The sequence below is a fragment of the Chrysochloris asiatica genome, unplaced genomic scaffold (genome assembly GCF_000296735.1).
Source record: "Chrysochloris asiatica unplaced genomic scaffold, ChrAsi1.0 scaffold00345, whole genome shotgun sequence".
NCBI lineage: Eukaryota > Metazoa > Chordata > Mammalia > Afrosoricida > Chrysochloridae > Chrysochloris > Chrysochloris asiatica.
This window is the reverse complement of record NW_006408863.1, coordinates 1,817,052-1,836,859: the sequence shown is the minus strand read 5'-3', so window position 1 is coordinate 1,836,859 and position 19,808 is coordinate 1,817,052. Positions and strand designations below refer to the sequence as shown.

Genomic DNA, 19,808 nt, shown 5'->3' with positions numbered 1-19,808 from the left:
GAGGAGGAGGGAGCTGAGGGGAGGAGCAGGGAGCTGAGGGGAGGAGGAGGGAGCTGAGGGGAGGAGCAGGGAGCTGAGGGGAGGAGGAGGGAGCTGAGGGGAGGAGCAGGGAGCTGAGGGGAGGAGGAGGGTGCTGAGGGGAGGATGTGACCCTCCTCCTGTTAGGTGGGGGAGTTTCCTGTGACAGGGCCCCCTGCTGGCCAAAGTGAAGAGGCAGGAGACCAAGTCAGTGAACCCCACCCTCTCTCCTGGGCTTCCTGTTCACATGATCCCAATTGTCCAACATCTAGAGATAACCCTGAGGAAAATGTTAAGTATTTTACCTGAATCCCATTCCTGACTAACTTAACTTCCCCCCACACACTTTGGAGGATACAAAAGACATCACCATCTTCCTGCACTTTCAGTAAAAGGAGACCTTGTCCTGTTTAGTGACTATTCTAAGGGCCACAGAGCCCAGGGAAGTTGGACTTCTTCAAAAATTACTCGCTAGCTGTGGCATTTATATGTAAGTCCCGAGTTCCGTTGCATTCCAGGACTGAGTGGAAAACTCAGACCAAAGAAAGAAACGAAACGACTCCACAGATCATCCATCAAAGCAGTAATTCTTTCTTTGATACCTACTATGTGGGAATGCGCGACTCTTCGGAGGGCAGTATGAACAAGGCCCACACACGAAACCCCAGGACAGCACAGCCCTGACATACCTTATCACATGCTGCGCACATACCAGCCCACTGTGTGCCCGCAATGGGACAAGTGCATCCCAGAGAGAAAGTCAGATGCAACGTAGTGTCTGCTTGGTGTAAGTGTCTACCAGGAATGGCTTGTCAAGGACGGAGAATAGGAAGTCCTTAGCCCTAGGACCGAGTGTCTGTACTAGGGCCCGAGGCACAAACTCAGAGCCAGTGGGGAGCAGGGCCGTGTGGGCATCTCCATCCCGCCTGGGGTTTCATATTAAATCCAGTGACCAGACAGCAGGAGGAGAGCAGACCAGCCCCACGTGGGACACAGAGGGACCTCACGTAGGGAGGGCCGTGTGCAGATGGGTTTGTTTGTGTTTTAGCACTTCTTGGTTGGACCGGCTTCACTCAGTCCTCATTGCATGGTCACCAGTGTGGACCTGTGTCTTTACAATAGGCAGCCGAGACTCTCTCCCAGGGAGGCACTGGCTACGTTCGTTCTAATCACCCAGCTTCCAATTAGCAGCCGAGAACTTAACCAGTAGTTTGTACCAATGAGGCCACTGTTAAAGGGAGGGTTTTACGATCGTTTGTATGATCCGCTCTGCTGTATCTGCAGCTGTTACTAGTTGGCGCCTTTAATCCACAGGACCCCCCTTGCCATCCCTGTGGCTCTAGCCGCTGGCCCCGCGCGCAGTGTGGCGGCTGACGGTGAGCAGTGGTACTTACTGGTTTGCACAGCTCTCTGTCTGTTTTTGCTTCCATCTCCCAGACATGGTGACCATCTAGAAAAAGAGGTGACAAGCAAATCTATGACTTAGTGGGTTGATGAAGCATGCTGTCCCCGAAATCTTACCCCTTGACCCAGGCAAAACGAGGCTGGGGACTGCTAAGACACCTAATAAGAAGACCCAAGCCTCATCAACTCCAGCTTCTGTGGACACTGTGCCTGCCTCCATGTCTGAGAAGGGCGCTGGCTCCAGTAGCAAGGAGCCCCTTGTCTGCTACCTCTGCTGTGAGCACAAGGGTCTACATCACCGTCTGTGGACACACCCCATTGCAACACCTTTCCCTCCTTCTAGCCTCATCCTGACAATCTTTTCAGGGACAAACACAGGAGAAAATGCAGCCTGTCGAGGGACGTATGAACTGAGCTGTCCCCAGACGGAGGAGACCAGAGAGCGAGCAGCCTCAGGGCCCGGGAGGAGGAGCTGTTTCCCACAGCCTTGTGCACATCTGTGCAGATGGGTTTTTATAAGGACTCCAGCCCAGGGCCGCGCCCTCGCCCTCGCCCTCACTGGATAAGCCACGACCCAAGGACATAGCCACTTCTTTGACTATTTCTCGTCACATCAGGTCACATAAATGCAAAACACAAGGTATTTTTAACTTCACCCGGTGACCGTTTGCATGTGTTCAAAAGGCTCATGAAAGGAAGCCTTGTTTCTAGCACAGTCAGCAAGTGGGACAGCAAGACCAGGACTAGGGGTCGGCCACAGCCTCGAGCTGAGGGGTCTCCCGGAGACCACCAAGCTGCCTGGGGACCGGCTTTGGGGACTATTGAGGCCTCTTTCTCATCTTCACTGTCTCCAAAGTGGCGTTGTGTTGGCTGTTTTCAGAGAGGAGGCCATCACATCTCCTAAACTAGAAAGACGACAGAATGCCCACCTGGGGGAGGAGGGGTGAAAGAGGGAATAAGGGGAGGGGCGGCATAGAACCCAAAACCTCAGCACACACTGTCACCCAAAAGCCCCTTGGTGAGGAGTAGGACCTGGACCTGGGACCAGAGCTCTCTCCTCTAGGAAAAATCATCAGGAAGCTAAAGACAGACTCAAGGCTCTGAAAGTCGGCTGGAGTTGTAAAACACACCTTTCACACTGGATGTGCTCAGGGGCCAGTGAGAGGGGATTCCCAGCCCTAGGAAGGACTGAGAGCTCCCCATGCCTTGATGAAAGGCATCCGAATCCAGGGTCCTCCATTCGCAGCGCTCACAACCCACTGTGCCCTCAAACTGCCTGGTGGGCATCCACTCTGAGGACCACTGCCCCCCCTTCCCTAATGAAATCAAACTTACTCTCCATAGAGCTAGTCTGCCACTTTCTAACTTCTATTAAAAAATAAAGCAAAGACCCTTTGAGGTTTTATAACAACGTCTTATACCTCGTATGCCCCAGCCCCCCAGAGGGCAGCTCTAAGTGTGAGGAACTCCCAGACCATCCCAAGGAGACGTGGCCAGAGGCCCGGCTCACACTTCACGCAGAAGCCCCTGGGAATGCCCATCTTTTTGGTTAGACTGAGAGTTGGGAAGGGCAAGGGTGACCCTGGAAGAGCAGCAAGGCTGGCATGTGTGTGTGTGTGTGTGTGTGTGCGCGCGGGAGGGGGTGGGCAGTCGTGGCATTTGCTAGAGGCAGAGACCAGGGTCCTCCGGCAAGCACACTGCCCACTTACACAGCGCAGTCCCTCTGTGAGGGGATGTCCTCACAGAGGACAGAAGTATTTCCACTCAGGGATCGGGGTCCCCCGGAGGCCACCCACCACAGACGTTTCCACAGACGTTTCTGTGGTGAGCCAGCCACATCGGCCCAGAGGCGTGTCTGCTGGCTAGTAACCAGCAAAAGTACTCCGGGCAACTCCTGCCTCTCCAGCAGGTAAATAACTCAAATGACAGACAGAGCACTGGGCTGGACAGACGCCCTGCAGACATTCTCACTGAGCTTTCGCTCCTTGGAGTCACCAGTGCGCACCACCATTTTCTCGGAGCCAGGCCTGCCCGATGCTCAGGCTCCCTCCCAGCCACCCATGCCCCCAGGATGGTGGTTGTTCCCCGAGCTCCCAGGAGGGGGGTGTCTGGCCCCTCTCCTGCCCGTAGAAGAGGTCAGACTGTCACTGCTTTAGGGTGAGCAGATCGCCACCGGAGTTACAGTGATGGGAAGGAAGATGGTGCCCACTTGTGGCTTAGAGGAGCTGGTGGTCCAGCCCGCCCCTGGCTGCTCGGGGGCAGCCAGCCCATGAGGAGAGCAGCCCCGCCAGGAAGGGCGGCAGCTGAATGGGCCTTTGTGCTTGGTCTTATCGGCTGCTGGGCGCCTCAGTAGGAAACTGCGCAGAGCCCAGAGTAAAAATATTCCAGATCATTAGGGAATTCCCTGTGGATGAGTCATAGGAAAGGTTTCCCCGCCACACCCAGAGAGGTTTCCACGGCGACAGGGCAGGCTGCCTCTCCAACACCCACAGGCCTGCGAGTCACAGTGCAGGCAAGTCCGCTATTGTCCTCGAACCCTCCTCCGGCTCTAACTTTACTCTCAGATGGTGTGGGAATGAACTTCAGTCCAGAGAATGAGTTCTGTGAGGTCACCGGGACTGACAGACTAACGTACATTCAGTGACATGGCTTTGTGGTTGTTGCTGTGATGTGCAGTCGAGTTGGTTCTGACTCATAACAACATTGTCTAGGGTTTCTGTGGAGCAGCTGGTGGGTTTGAACTGCCAACCTTGTGGTTCGCAGTCCAGTGTTGATCCTACAGCACCACACAGAAGTCATTACAACACAAGGGCATCCATTCCTCAGACCCCGGCCTCCCTCACTCCTGCTCCCTCTGCTCACACTACACAGGCCCCCCCGCCCACCGCCCCCTCAAGAATGTCTGCAGTTACTCATCCACCTCAGCAGAGACACAGCACCAAAGGAACTTTTCCTCAGGTCAGTTGGGTTTGCTTCCGGAGATTGTGAAGTGCCCACTGAGCCTGGCACTTGTGGAAACGCTGGACACAGAACAGATACAGGCCTGGACCTCCTACACTACCAAGAAGCAGGGCGGTTATACCATCACCCCTGTGAGGGGCTCCAAGGGGTGGGAGTCTGGAGAGGCTGGGACGTCCAGTCCTCCCTCATCAGCTGGCTGGTCAGACTGACCACCGTTCCCCGTGCACTAAGCTTTGATCTCCTCACAGGCCCCTCCGCAACTCCATCCTCCTCCTCCCAGCGTCTCAGAGTTTCTCCTATAGCCCCACAGCAGGACCTGGTCAGTCCATGACATTCCATATGCTTCAAAGGCACCAGCTCTTCAGTCTTCCCTGTGTGTTGGCCAGCTTTCACATGCATATGAGGCATCTGTAAACATCCTGCCTTACATCAGGGGTACCTTAGTCTTCAAGGGGGCATCTTAGCTTCTCAATGCTTTAAAGAGATCTTTTGCACCTTATTTATCCAAAATCAATGCATCACTTGATTTTTTGACTGCTGCTTCCATGGGCCTTGATTGTAGATCTAAATACAATTCAATCCTTGACAATCCTTTTTGTATTCTGATGCTGCTTCATGGCCCATTTGTAATGACTTCAGTTTATGTTGGCATGTAGTCCCTACATGGCAAGCTACTGATCTCCATCAGTAAGTTCACCTTCAGCAAGCAAGGTTGTATGATGTGCACACTGCAGGACTGAGTCTTGCTCCAATCCTGATGCCACGTTCTTCTTCGTATGGTGCAGTTTCTTGGATTATTTGCTCAGCATACAGACTGAGTAAGTGTAGTGAACAGAATTAGCATGTTCTAACCCAGCAATTCCACTTGTAGGCACACACCCAAGAGGAATGAAAACACAAACTCAAACAGAGATCGGCACATCACTGTTCATTGGGTGGATAAACACAATGTAGCATATACACACAATGGAGTATTACTCAGCCATAAAACAGTTCTGGGCCACCACGTGAGAGACGAGGCTTCACTGCTAAGACACCTCATGGAGAAGCTAAAAGGAGGGAGACAGAGCCAACTGTCTCAGCTCCCAGGTGCTGTGAGCCCTGCAGCCATGGGAGTGACCACTGGCAAGACCAGTGGCACCACCCAGCCGAGTTGCACCCTGACGCGAGAGCTGTGTTCACGTGATGTGGGCATGTTTCATCGACAAAACGCTGGTGGGCATGGTTTGCTGCAGTATAAACCAAAGCAGGTTTCATTCATATATTGGGAAAATGGCACCAGACAGCCAGCTCACTGTACAGAAAGGAGCTATATCCGAAGGCAGCCTGAAGAACTAGCTGCATCTCAAAGCCCTGAGCTTGTCCCTGCCTCAGGTCAGGAAATAAGAGCCAATGCCCACTAGAAATGGAGTCCATGCTTTGTGAAGGCGTTTTCTCCTTTCCCACTGCTCACTTATTGACACAGGTAGGTCCTGAAGACCAGGTCATTGTGGGAAAATGGAGGATGACCACACCATTCCATAACAGCCAAAGCAGAGAGTCATGGTCCAGCAAGCTGACACAAGACCTTGGTCATCACAACCAGTGGTGTTCTTGTCTCGCCCCTCCACACTGAGCTTCCTCGCGGCAAACCTGCTTCTTGATGAATAGTCTCCACAGCCTTCTGAGTGGGGTCTTCAGATGCCTCCCACCCACAACCATACCTGAGGCCATAGACAGTCCTTCTGGGGGATCTATTTCAGACCCCCAGGACGACTCTGCTCAAGGCCCTTCTGGGGCTCCTTCTCAGACCCCCAGGATGACTCTCTTCACGGTCCTTCTGGGGGACCGTCTGGGGACCCTCCTCAGACCCCCAGGATGACTCAGTTCCCCAGATGCAGAGATGGAGGTGAGGGAGCTCAGGCACCGCTCTCACTGGCAAGTCCCGGCATGTTGCTTCCTTGGGGACTCCTCCACCTGAGTCACCAGGAAAGAAAACAAAACAAGAAGCCCCCAGGGAGGAGGGGTCATCAAGACAGCTCCCTGAGGGTGGGAGGAAGCACTGCTCTAGAAACTTCTAAAGCTGTCCAGCACTGAGTCACCTTAAAGCTGAGCTGAGCAAAGACTGGACGCAGCCTGTGAGGTGGGCTTCCTGTGTCCTGAGGAGAAAGGATGCATTAAACCAACACCGGAGCTGGTCTGTGGTCTCACATGGCAACAGCTATCACAGCTCTGATCTCCCGGAGAAGAGGGGCTTAAAAATCGCATGAAAGAATTTATGCAAGATCAACAAATTATTCATTGTATATACTTCTTTTCAAAAATACAAATGGCAACGATCCCACACCACATAGAACACACAGGAATCAAATCAACTACATCTGTGGAAAGAGACAGTAGAGAAGTTCAAGATCATGAGTCAAAACAAGGTCAGTAGTTGACTGTGGAAGAGACTTATCATTTGCTCCTATGCAAGTTCAGGTTGAAGCTGAAGAAAATTAAAACAAGTCCACGAGAGCCAAAATATGGCCTTGAGTCTATTCCACCTGAATACAGAGACCATCTCAAGTACAGATTTGATGCACTGGACACTAATGACCGAGGATTTGTGGGATGACATCAAGAACATCATGCATGAAGAAAGCAAAAGGTCATTTAAAAGACAGGAAAGAAAGAAAAGACCAAAATAGATGTCAGAAGACACTCTGAAACTTGCTCTTGAATGAAAAGACGCTAACGTGACTGGTAGAAAGAGGAAGTCAAAGAGCTGAACAGAAAATCTCACAGGGCGGCTCGAGAAGACAAAGTCAAGTAAGATAGTGAAGAACATGCTTAGAATTTCTAAAGCCTCAAATTAAAATACTGAAGGAGTCCTCGTGTGGCGCTGTAGGGTAAACGCTCAACCACAAGATCAGCAGTTCAAACACACCAGCCACTCCTTGGAAACCCTATACAGGATCGCTATGGGTCGGAACTGACTCGATGGCACTTAACACCAACAACAAATGGAAAAAATGAGTCCTGGTGTGGAGCCTTAGAATAGCACTGGACTGCTAGCCACAAGGTCGCCAGTTCCAACTCACCAGCTGCTCCTCAGAAATGCTATACAGGGTTGCCATGAGTCGGAACTGACTCAACAGCACAGAACAAGTGGGGAAAATATTGAACGATACAGGAACCATCAAAAGAGGAAATCACTGTACCAAAAAGAATTGGTTGACATTCAATCGTTTCAAGAAGTCGCATATGCGTTGACCTAAGGACAAAGTTCAGAAGGGTTGGTAAAGAGAAGCTAATGGGGCTAAGAACCACAGGGATGAATTGGATCACTGACGAGGCAGTAATCATTAAGATGAAGCCAATGGTAGGATTTGATCAATGTAAAACTTCACTCAACTTATAAGAAACAGTTTCAGAATAAGGGGCAGGGAGAATAAAAGGCGATACCGTGGGGGGAGGCAAAAAAAAAAAAAGAAGTAGCATGTGATGAGGAACTGGTTTTGAAGGAAGAAGTACACGCTGGTAAAAAAAAACAAGGAAATGTTTCAACAAATGGATGCAGCATTGAAGGCACACTCACTCCTCTACGCCAAGAGATCTGGAAGACGGGTCCCTGGCCAACCAGTTGGAAGAGACCCATATTTGTGCCCGTTCCAAAGAGAGGTGACCCAGTGGAATCCAGAAATCATCAAACAATATCAGTATCTCATGCAAGGAAATTTTTTGCTGAAGAGAATTCAAAAATCATTGTAGGAGCACATCAGGAGGGAACCACCAGAAATTCAAGCCAGATTCAGAAGAGGACATGGAATGAGGGATATCATTGCTGACATCAACTGGATCTTCCCTGAAAGCACAGAATCACAGAAAGATGTTTACTTGTGCTTTATTGACGACACAAAGCCATTAGACTGTGTGTATCCTAACAAACTATGGATTGTGATGAGTAGGAATTCCGGGACACTTCACCGTGCTCATGAGGAACCTGTATATAGAGGCAGCTGTTAGAACAGAACAAGGGGGACACCAAGGAATGGTTTAACATCAGGAAAGCTACGTGTCAGGGTTATATCATTTCATCATATTTATTCAATCTAAATGTTGAGCAAATAATCCAAGAAGCAGGATTATATGAAGAGCATGAGACAGGACTGAAGGGAGACTCACTAACAACCTGCAATATGAAGATGACACAACCTTGCTTGATGAAAGCTAAGAGGACTTAAAACATTTGCTGATGAAGATTAAAGACCACAGTATGGATCGCACCTCAATAAAAAGAAAACAAAAATCCTCACAACTAGCTCAATAAATAACATCCTGATAAATGAAGCAAAGATTGAAGTTGTTGGAGACTTCATTTTTCTTGGATCCATAATCAATTTTAAGGAAGTAGCAACCAAGAAATCAAACAAAGTGTGGTATTAGGTAAACCTGCTGCAAAAGACCTTTTTAAAGTGTTAAAGAGCAAAGATACCACTTTAAGGACTAAGGTGTGTCTGACCCAAGCCACGGTCTTTTCAACCGTCTTCTATGTTGTAGTTGTAGCGTTGTAGGATCAGCATTGGACTGCGAACCACAGTGTCAGCAGTTCAGACCCACCAGCTGCTCCTCAGAACTCCTATACAGGGTCACTATGAGTCGGAACCAACTTGGCGGCACTTAACAACAAGAACATATGTGTGTGAAAGTTAGACAATAAATAAGGAAGACCAGGGAAGGATCAACGCATTTAAATTATGGTGTTGTTGCAAACGATAGAATATACCACAGACTTCCAGAAGAACAGACAGAGCTGAGCTGAGAGAAGTAAGCTAGAATGTTCCTTAGAAGCCATGATGGGGAGACCTCGTCTGTCTTACTTTGGTCATGCTGTCAGAAGGGACCAGTTCCTGGAGAAGGACATCATGCTTGGTAAAGTGAAGGGTCGGTGAAAAAGAGGAAGACCCCTAAGGAGACGAAACGACACCGTAGCAGCCATGATGGGCTCAGATGTAACAGAGGTGAAGACCAAGCAGGAGTGGGCAGTGTTGGACACACGGTTGCTACACGCTAGAATCAACCGTATGGCACCTGAACACCAAAACCACCACCTCCTGCTGCTTCTGGACCCGGTGGAAACACTGGAACCCAGAAGTAGCAGCCTCCTTCGAAAGCCCATTTTCATCACCAGGGTTTAATAACTTCCTTAAAAACAATCCTTTCATTGGACAGAAATACCTGCCTTGTTCTGTCTGCAAGCAGTGGTTTGAAAACAAACATTTAAAACCTCCCAGATGACTGTTGGAAGAGGAGCAAGTAACTGTGTTTCTAATTTAAATGTAGCTGGGTTTTTCCAGGGACTCATCGGGAAGAGCCCCTCCTCAGAGGTGAGGCGTGGGTGCAGAGTGGGTAATGCCATCAGCCGGCCGGGAAGCCTTTTGAAAGCGTTATGCTCACATGCATACATGTGTGTGCACAAATACGCAGATAATCTCATTTAAATGTCACCACGTAGTTACAAACATCTAGCAAATGACAGCAGCGTGCAACTGACGTTTGCATGTGTTCTTAGTGAGCTATGGCCGTACGGAGTGTCTCACCATGTTGTTGTTGTTGTCAGTGGTCACTGAGTTGTTCTGACATACGGCGACCTTATGCACCACACCATCAGATGTGGCCTGACCCTGCACCCTCTTTGTGATCTTTGTCGTGTCTGAATTCTGGCTACTGTGTCCATCACAGAGGGTTTCCCTGATTTTGGGTGACCTTCCACTTTACCAAACATTATGTCCTTCTCCAGTGATTGGTCTTCCCTGATGGTGTGTCCAAACCAACACAGGCTCATTTGCCTGCCTTCAGGATGCCAGGCATGGGGTTGGCACCAGAGAACACAGGTCACAGACCCAGTTGAGATCCCTCGGGTGACTGGGGAAGGCAGACCAGTGCAAGACGGCCAAGCTGGCAAACAGCCCAGAGGACGGCCAGCCGGAGCAAGTGTCCAGGGCACTGGTGACTGCTGAGCTCTCAGGGAGAGAATCCAGTCAGCTGAGGAAGGCAGGAGAGCATCTCGTGGCAGCACAGGACTTGGCCAGGGTGGCATTCGGACATTCACGATGCAGCCTTCCCATGCCCAGTGCTCTGCACCCACAAGGGCCAGAGGGAACTCAGTCCTAGAAGTCCACTGTGTGGCACCTGGACTTTGGGGGGCAAATAGCAAGAAAGTTGCTGGGAGCCTCCTTGTGAAAAAGACAAAGTTATGGTCGCAAGTCTTGCCTGCCACACACCACATTTCAAACCCTGCAGGCTCAACCACCCCAAAATCAGTCTTCTCAAAGAGGAGTGTCCAATTATGCAAATGCTCCCCTGACCTTCTCTACAATTTAAGGCACAGCTCCCAATTACGTGCCTGATTGTAGAGGCAACTCACGGACGGGCGTTTACACCTCTTTTGATTGAAGTGCCTCGTCTCCAGCAAATAGCACAGAATTAAGGCCCCGTCACTGAGCTAGACGCCTCAGTGGAGCGGGCTGATTAGGGACTGAAAAATGTCAACCGGAAAAGAAAGCCCCAGCAATTCCCTCCTAGGTCCCCCAACTTGTTGGGAGTGGACAGGGCAGTACATGAGGCTCCCCCGAGGGAAGCAAAGCGAGGGCAGAGGGGCAGTTTGGGGAAGGTCTGCTCTTGGTGTGAGCACAAGACCACCTCATGAGGGCCAGCTTGCACATCCATGCGTCTGCTGGAAGCTGGCCAGCGTCCACTGGTGTGGGTCCCTCTAGCAGGCAGTTTACCTGGCTCACTGCTTTGTACTTGAAGCACAAATCTGGGCACTCAGACTCTGTATCCTCAGCCCCCCACCCTGTCTCTGTTCAGAGACTCCCAGGACCACCAGATAAGGGTGCAGCCATGTGGACACGAAAGAGCCAGCAAGGACTCCAGAAACGGACATGAGAGGTTTCCAGAAGACCAACAGCTCCCTAAGATGAACCAGACGAGCACCCCCATCAGTTAGCCAGGCTGTAGGACGCCCATGACTCCGAGGACACTGCCAGCCCAGGCCTGTCCCCCAGACACCTCGGGGCTCCTGTGAACACAGACCAGTGGTGGAAATAGCTAGAGCGAGGACAGTCCTTCCCTCTACACCTGCAACTACATGGCCTCACAGGCCCCTCCTGGTCCCTGCTAGTGCCTACTGTACCACCGGACAGGGGACAGCAGAAACATGTTGACCCTGACCACCGCCGCGCCAGGCCCATGTGGAAACAGGAGGCCCCCATCGACAGATTCCAGGCACCAAGTTTGCAATTACTTATCCCAGCCCTGCCCCCAGGAGCCTTCCCACCGCCCGGAAACAAGTCAACAGAAGTTGGTCTAGGACTCACCGGGTGCCTTCTCCACGAAGATGACTTTGGAATCCTGCATGAAGTTGTGTCCTGTGAGCACCATCTTCCTGCCGCCCACCACCAGGTAGCTATCTGTGCTCTGTTTCTCCACCAGCGGCAGCTCCTGAGCAGATCTCTGGGCTGGGGGGGTGGGGGAGGGAGGGGGCAGCATGAGTGCAGTGTGGGGACCAGCTGGGAGGACAGCAGTGTGAGTACAACCTGGGGACTGGCCCTAGGCGCAGTGCCACTCCTGAGGACCACAGGTGGGTATCAGCCAGCTGTGCAGGAAGGACGTGCCCCCATCTGTATTTTAAGGACTATCCCGAATGGAGCCAAGATGCATGTCCATCCTTCACCCTGGGATCTTTGAAAGTTGTTCTCAAGAAACAGCCCAAACATGAGGGGTTTCCCAAGGCTTGTGGGGAAATGCAATGGTAGACGCAGCTACCACGGCAGAAGATGTCTGCGGCAGCAACAAGGTACTCACAACATTCGATGGGGTTGGATGCCACCTGCAGGGACAAGGTCCGGCCACCAGGCTGTGGGATATGGACTCGGAAGACCAGCCTCACACGTGTGTTCTTCCTCCCAATATCCGTCTCTCCTTTTCGAAGCTCGATGTCAGAGTTTCTGAGCTTTAAGATGCCAGCACAGTCGATGCTGCCCGAGACAGACACTTCCTTTCAGCCACGGAAGTGGACATGAGAGACACCCACCTCCCATGTCCGAGGGTCCTCCCGGAGCAGCGTGGAACCCGGTCACCAGGCCTCCATTACCTGCTCAGTGGGACAGGTGGGTTCCCCACTCACAGCTCACACCCTCCTCGTTCCTCCCTGTCCCGGAAGCCAACTTCCGCGGGCTGAGAACCTGTGGGCTGCTTGGGTCACAACTCTGCCACCACCCAGAGGAACGGGAGTCCTCTCTAAACCCCTGACTGGACACCAGCCTTGGGGGGGCTCAGCCAGTGCAGACCCAAGGGTCTGGGATGAATGGGGGTGTGCTGAGTCTCCCAAAATCGTGAGCAGCCAAAAAGGAGAAAAGTGCTCCTATGTGTGTGCGTTACAAGGTATCAGAGGGGCTTGTGGGGCCCTCCAGTTCGGTCCACCTCAACTCTGACCGCCAGTGATGTGCTGACCACCTTGCCTCCCTGGCCTGTCAGCACATGGGCACCATCTGGACAGTCCGTGACTGTCTTCAGTTCGTCCATAAACTCACTGCCAAGTCAGATACATCTCTGCGCCTTTGAACTGGTCACATGACTACATCAGTAACCCTGGATGGTCACTGTGCCTGTCACAATAGAACCAACAGGGGTCTCGGTGGCTCAGTGGGCTAGGCGTTGGATGTGTCACAGGAGAGAGACGGAGCTGTCTGCTTCTATAAGGATGCCTCAGGACCCTTAGGGACCAGCCCTGCTCTCTCCTACACGTCACTCTTGGTCAGAATCAACTCGATGGTAACGGATTTGGGGACGTCTACGTCCAATACCACCACAGTAGCTCTGACAGAGCACGTGGGGTCTCTACCTTTCACCGTCTGCATCTCAGCGGTGCCTGCAAGTTGTTCACTGTTCAGGGGACACACAGCTGTCGTCGGCTGCTCGTGGGAGCTGTATGACTGGGACATGTCTTCTAAGAGGCTGAAGCCCCAGGGAGAGATAAGCCCCTGTCACAGAAACCCATGACGTTCACTTGGGCACTGCGCCGAGGCACCGCAGGCAGGCAATCTGGCGGGAGGGCAGAGCGCACGCGGTATGTGGCTTACATGGCTCGCATGTGGTTCTCCGGCAGCAGAAGGATCTCCAGGACTTTGGTGTTGGACAGGATGGTCTCATGGCTGGTGGTGGAGACGGTCTTCCCCGTGATCCGGTGGACCTGGTAGAAGGCGTGGGGCCTCAGCAGGCGGTCGTCCGCTGTACCAATGAAGAGCTGGAGTGTGAGCGGCTCGTTTTCCAAGTAACCGTGTAGCTGGCGACAGAACAGAACATTCCCACTAAAGCTCCGTGCACATCAGCTGCTGGGAACCCATTAAACTTTGATGAGCAGAGACACTAATTCAAAAGGAAAACTTGTGACAGGTGCAAAGTGTTAGGGACCCCACTCCCTGGGCCACTGTCATTTCTCTGTACCGTGATGTTGCGTGTTTCAATGCACTCAGAAAACAGCTCATTGTCCTCAAAGGCACTTGGTTAGGGTTAGGCTTCTAATAAGCCTGTTGTCTGGGTGTGAACATACACATGCACACAAATGTATGCACAAGCACACAGTCACACTCACATGTCAACATGTGCACATACACATGCCCAAATATGCATACGCACTACACTCATGCACACCCTCGCACTATATACATACACACCTGTGTGCACATACCCTCACATGTACGAGTACATGCATGCACACCTATGCACATGCACAACCTCATGTGTATAAACACACACATTTGTGTTCGTGCATGCATGCACACACAGCTCTCACATGTGTGTACACACATGCACACATATAGACACACCCTCAGGTGTGCATACATACATGCACTGTGCACACATGCAGACCCTCCCATGTGTAACTGCACACACACACCCTCACACTTGTGCACATATATGCACGCACAAACACCCTAACATATATGTGCACACACATACACATGCATGAACACCCACACACGTGCACACACACGTGTGCATGCACAATACACATATGCACACCCTCACACATGTGCACGTGCATACATGCACGTTCACTCATAAATGCCCACATATCTGACCACAGGTACACACATATACCTGTATGCACACACTCATAGATATGCATGCACGCAGACACATACAGAGACTTGCATACACTCATGCATGCACACATACCCCTCCCCAACAACAACAGTACTCTCCCCATGCCATTCCTGTACTGTCTGCCCCCACAGGAAAAGCGAGTGGAACGCATCCTTTCTGCACCCTGGGTCACCACCTGCCCCACCATGTGCAGGTGTGTCTACACAAGTGGGTACGGCTAGGTGTGTGATGGTGTAGAGGCGGTCTCATCATAGGGGCTGCTGAGTTGTTCACACCCCTACTATCAGCCACTGCTCCCAGAAGGAAATGACCCACTTCCTGCAGTCGTCAGATAAACGGAACCGCAACACAGTGCAAATCCAGTCCTGACCAAACAGCCAGTGTCTGTGCGTGCTCACACCCCAGCCCCCAGGACCCACAAGGCTATACCGTGTCCTCCTCCCTGTTAGAAGACCATGGCCCCTTGAAACCACCGCTGCTGATCCCCGAAGACCTTTCTTGGACCTCTCACAACTGGTCCTTCTTACCAAACACAAGTCACACACTAGAGTATCCCCTTTACCTGAGACACCACTGTTGATAACAGCCACCCAACAAGTCTATTTGAAAGAGGCCAATTCTGCCAGGAGCCTGGTCCCTCTGCCCTGTGGAGTGAAGGGAGCAACGTGGGTACCTCGGTCATTGCTTCTCATGGGACCGTCTTTAATGGTGAACAGCAGACAGACTGCGACCCTGTGACCACCTGACTGGTCAACTCACTGGACCCTTAGCAAGTTACCTCCCCACGGAATGCTACAATGCTGTACCAAGCAGGGAAGATGCTCACTCAGCACCAGGGGCCGTGCAGCGCCATGTCCCGTTCAGGTGCTGAGACCAGAGAACAGGCCCTCGGAGCTGAGTGGACAGGACAGGAAGGGGCACTCACCCTCCCACCATGCCCTCGGATGGGCAGCCTGGAGGAGGGGGAAAGAGGAACGGAGGGGGAAGACAGAAGGGTGAGGGAGAGAGACTGGGAAGGGGAGGGGGAATGAGGGAGGGGGTGAGAAAAGGGGAGGACAGAGGAGTGAGGAGGGGGCTGGAGAGGAGTGAGGGAGGGGATGGGGAGGGGGAGAATGAAGGAGGGGATAGGTGAGGGAGGGGGAGGGTGGACAGTGAGGGAGGGGGAGGGGGAAGGGGAGGCTGGACGGGTGAGGGAGGGGGAGGGAGGATGGGGGAGGGTGGAGACCCCAGAGGCCCCAGGGGTTAGTCGGCTCACAGAGACTGAGCACAGTGCAGTCCACAAAGGGTCCCTGGCTAACCCCCCTCAGCAGATAAGACCATTAGCTGGGATGCCCTGGGACAGCACTTGAGGGATGGCACCAGGTGAGGAGGGGCTGCTCTTAGAAGCAGAAGCAGAGGCCACAGTAAAAGCAGAAATGACCAAGAATCTGTGGTCCTCAACTGTGATGAAGCCAGTGTTGGTGACTGAAGTATTCTCTCAGAAGAAAGGAAGATCTAGTCGTGCTCAGAGCCTCAAAGGAGTCAGTATGTGGATGACTGTCCCCAACCCTGGCCTTGGCATCCACAGAACACTTGACTTTCAGACCCAATGCCAACTCAAGTCTGAAAGGGCCAATATGAAGGAAGGCAGCCTGGGGACATGGAGTCAGGAGGTGGAGGGTTAGCTGGACCTCCCAGGTGGCCGTCCCCTCTGCAGACCAGGTGGGTAGTTGGGGGGGGGGAGATTCTCCAGTGCAACGGAGATGAGAGGCAGCAGTCAGGGTCTGACTTCAAACACAGTCTGGCCCGGGATCCAATTACGAGCCCACCTGGCATCAGACAAAGAAGCCACTGAACCGGAGGTTGGGGCTGCCTGGTCTCCACAGCCTCGAAGGGCTCCGGAGACTCAGCTTCTAACTGAAAGGTCAGCTGGTCAGACCGCTCTGTGGCTCCACAGAGAAAAGGCCTGGCCATCTGCTGCTGTAAAGATGAGAACCCGGGAACTCCACAGGGCAGCGTTGGGTCTTTAGGAGCCGGAACTGACCTGACAGCCCCTAACAACACTGCCTGGAGTGGCCCCTCAATTTGAGGCGGAGGTGGATGGAACAGGAATCTACTAGGAGGTACAGACACTGAACATGCTCAGCTACTAATAGAAAGGTGGGAGGTTCGAGCCCACTCAGGCACCTCAGACAAAGGCCTGGTGCTGTACTTCTAACTAATCAATCATTGAAAACCCTGTGGAGCACAGTTCTACTGTGACATACGTGGGGTCGACATGAGTGGAATTCACTGCAACTGTTTGTGTGCATGTGAAGAAAATCATGGCATGCCCGACAAGCCAGAAGACAGATCCTACAGCAGAGAGCTGTGCTTAAAAATCAGTCTGGATGTGTCTGTCTGTCCTCATCACACAAATTCATCACACAGGGAGGTTTTTCTGAGATCCCCAGCCTCTTCCTCCCCAAATGGCCCGCCATGAGATTCTGCAGACTTAACACTGGGGACATCATATCTGAGACATAAGAAGGCAAGTCCATCTACACTGGCCAGAGTATCTTAGATGCTGCTGCTCAAAATGCAGCTTGCCCCGTATGGACCAGCCTCCACAGTCAGACTTGGTTTATCAAGCGGTGGGGACATCAGTACCCGCTTAGTCCTCAAAGGGAGCCCCATAAGGACAGCGCACATTCACAGTCAGACCAGGCCATGGAAGCTGGACACCTGGCCCCGGGCATGGTGGCACCCTGACAACCAGTGACCACTCCAGAGATGAATAATTCACCCCGCCCTCATTATGGCTCAGGTATCAGGTACCTGTGGGATCACCTGGCCAGTCTGCAGTGGACACTGGAGACCCTCGGGCACAGACACAGAGCACCACCCTGCAGCCATGTGATGCCCTCAGGGACACTCTGCTTGTAGGACGTGAAACAAGTGAATTCGTCATTTCAAGTGAATTTCCACGATCTGAGAATGTGGCTTGTGGTGGGGTCACAGTGTCTGGTGGCTGCAGACTTCCAAGAGCACTCCTACAGCTTTGATGAATATTTAAACATCAATGTTGGCCTGGGCCGCCGAGGGCCACATGAGCAGCTGTACTAAGACACAAAGGGAGCCTGAAAAGGGCTCTCGGCAGACGGGGGTTAACAATGCTGCACACACAGGCCAAGGGGTCTGAAATGTATGCACACACATTCACACATGTTCACATGTTCACATATACACACTTGTGTATCCACACATTCACACACTCATGTGCACACTCATATATCCACACGTTCACACGCACACACACACACATGTATCCACTCACGCATTCACACACTCATATCCACGTGCACTCACACATACACTCACACGTACACTCACACGCACTCACACTCATGGATCCACTGAGCCATGCTCACGTGCACACTCACACACTCACGTGCCCACTGCCCCCAGTCAGAACTGTTGAGATGGGCAGAGCCTGCAGCCTGGCTGGCCCTGATTTTCTAGAGGGAGGGCAGGAGCCCAACCCTCACAAGCCATGGATTTGGTAAACCTCTTTATTCTGTGTTGGACTCCAGCCCTGTTCTCATTGTCGAAACGTCATCTGAAGAGCAGCAGTTAATGAGGCAGATTTTGTCCCTCAGGATCCTGTTTTGTGACACTGATGGCGGAGTATGTCGGTGGGGTCTTTGACCGGAACCCCTCCACATGGTGGGGGACAGGCAATTCTAACCGGTGTGGCAAAGATTCGAAATGACAACTTAAACTCCCCCAGGACCTGGTTAGAGGCAGCCTCTGATGTGCTGGGGATTGTGGGTAAAGCCTCATCCTTTTAAAAACATGCCATTTCAGTGCAAACTGGAACATTTCAGGTTTAACCTGGGAGGTAAACATCTATTATTTAAAACATGAAGCTCATTTTAAGGAAAGTAATTTGAAATAGTCATGTGCTCCAGCTCACGGACTTTGTGCCTCTGGAGTGTCGTCCTGTCTGTCAAAACAACAGTCCTAAATTCACCTGTCACAGAAATGGCCTCCCCTTGTTTCCCCCGAGGAGACAAACGTTTCCCTTCACGGCCAGTGCCCACCACCGGCTCAACACATTGGGGTTTGTTTTTAGCTGGTATGCTGACTACAGCACTTACACCCACGGTAATAGGGGTGTGGAAGGATGGGGGCAAATTTATTCAGCGCTACAATCCAACCAGGGTGTGTGTCCCTCTGAAGGAAATCTGGCATAATTAACAAAGGACCAGTTAATTGATAAAAAGCTGTTACCTTTCAACCACTGCACACACAGACTAAGCAAAGGAAATCTGTGTACAAGTATCATTGTTCAAAACGCACCTCCGACACCAAGTAATCCGTTTAAAGCGAAATTATACGTGTAAAATGCAGAAGTCAAATCTACATTTTACACAATACGCAAACGAACCTCACTAGGAGGGAACGCCCAAATTCATAAAATGGTTTGACTATTTTTTAAGCAATTGTCTCCTTGCTGGGTTACCTCAGCACAGCACCAAACCCCCAAAGTCCACCCCACTACTGTGGGTCAAGTCCACTCATAGTGACTCTGGAGAACTGCCCCATAGGGTTCCGAGAGTATAAAGCTTTAAGGGAGAAGACAGCCTCATCTTCCTCCCATAGAGCGGCTGGTGGGTTTGAACCACCGACCTTGTGGTTAGCAGCCCAATGCTTAACCCATTACACCGCCATGGTTCCCTAAGCACAGCACTACAGTCTCTTCATCCTTGTCCGGTGTCTCTGAGGCTCAATGCCAGGTTCTCGCCTATCTGGGATTTCTATGTGTGAAACTTTTCGTTAGTGAAAATTTCCTATAATTTTGTCCACAGAAAACATACCACGCACTGTGCTCAAGGGCAGTTCTGCCTAAACATTCCGAAAGCATATGGAGGAGACACAGTGCTTCACTCTGGGGTAGACAACACTTTCCAAGAACTGAATTAGAAATCATTCCCTCAATTTGTCTTGCCTGCTCAGCCTGCAATTGTTAGCTGCTCAGACTCTGTTCCAACCACCCACTAATCAGACACTAATAAATATGGAACTTGTCAAAGCCTTTCATAATCAATTACTTAATTTGTTCAGAAACCTCTTTCCATTTTATTTTGCTCTATGCAGGTGGTACATGTCTCAAGTACAGATGGATCTATGGTCCTCAGTAGGTACGTGTCTCTAAGTATGGATAGATCTATGGTCCTTAGCGTGTATGTGTCTCTAAGTGTGGATGGATCTGTGATCCTCAGCATGTATGTGTCTCTAAGTGTGGATGGATCTGTGGTCCTCAGCGTGTATGT

At 51.6% G+C, this 19,808-nt stretch overlaps 1 protein-coding gene across 2 annotated transcripts in view; it reads right to left on the bottom strand.

Annotated features, from left to right (window-relative positions):
- NFATC1 (nuclear factor of activated T-cells, cytoplasmic, calcineurin-dependent 1) overlaps window positions 1-19,808 on the bottom strand; it is a 58,730-nt gene that overhangs the window by 3,056 nt on the left and 35,866 nt on the right. For both annotated transcript variants that reach the window (XM_006875889.1, XM_006875890.1), the window contains exons 4-7: window positions 13,488-13,690; window positions 12,211-12,383; window positions 11,724-11,864; window positions 1,413-1,468 (exon numbers count right to left, since the gene is read on the bottom strand). In XM_006875889.1, coding sequence (XP_006875951.1) covers window positions 1,413-1,468; window positions 11,724-11,864; window positions 12,211-12,383; window positions 13,488-13,690 — 573 coding nt within the window. The remainder of the gene's footprint in view (window positions 1-1,412; window positions 1,469-11,723; window positions 11,865-12,210; window positions 12,384-13,487; window positions 13,691-19,808) is intronic.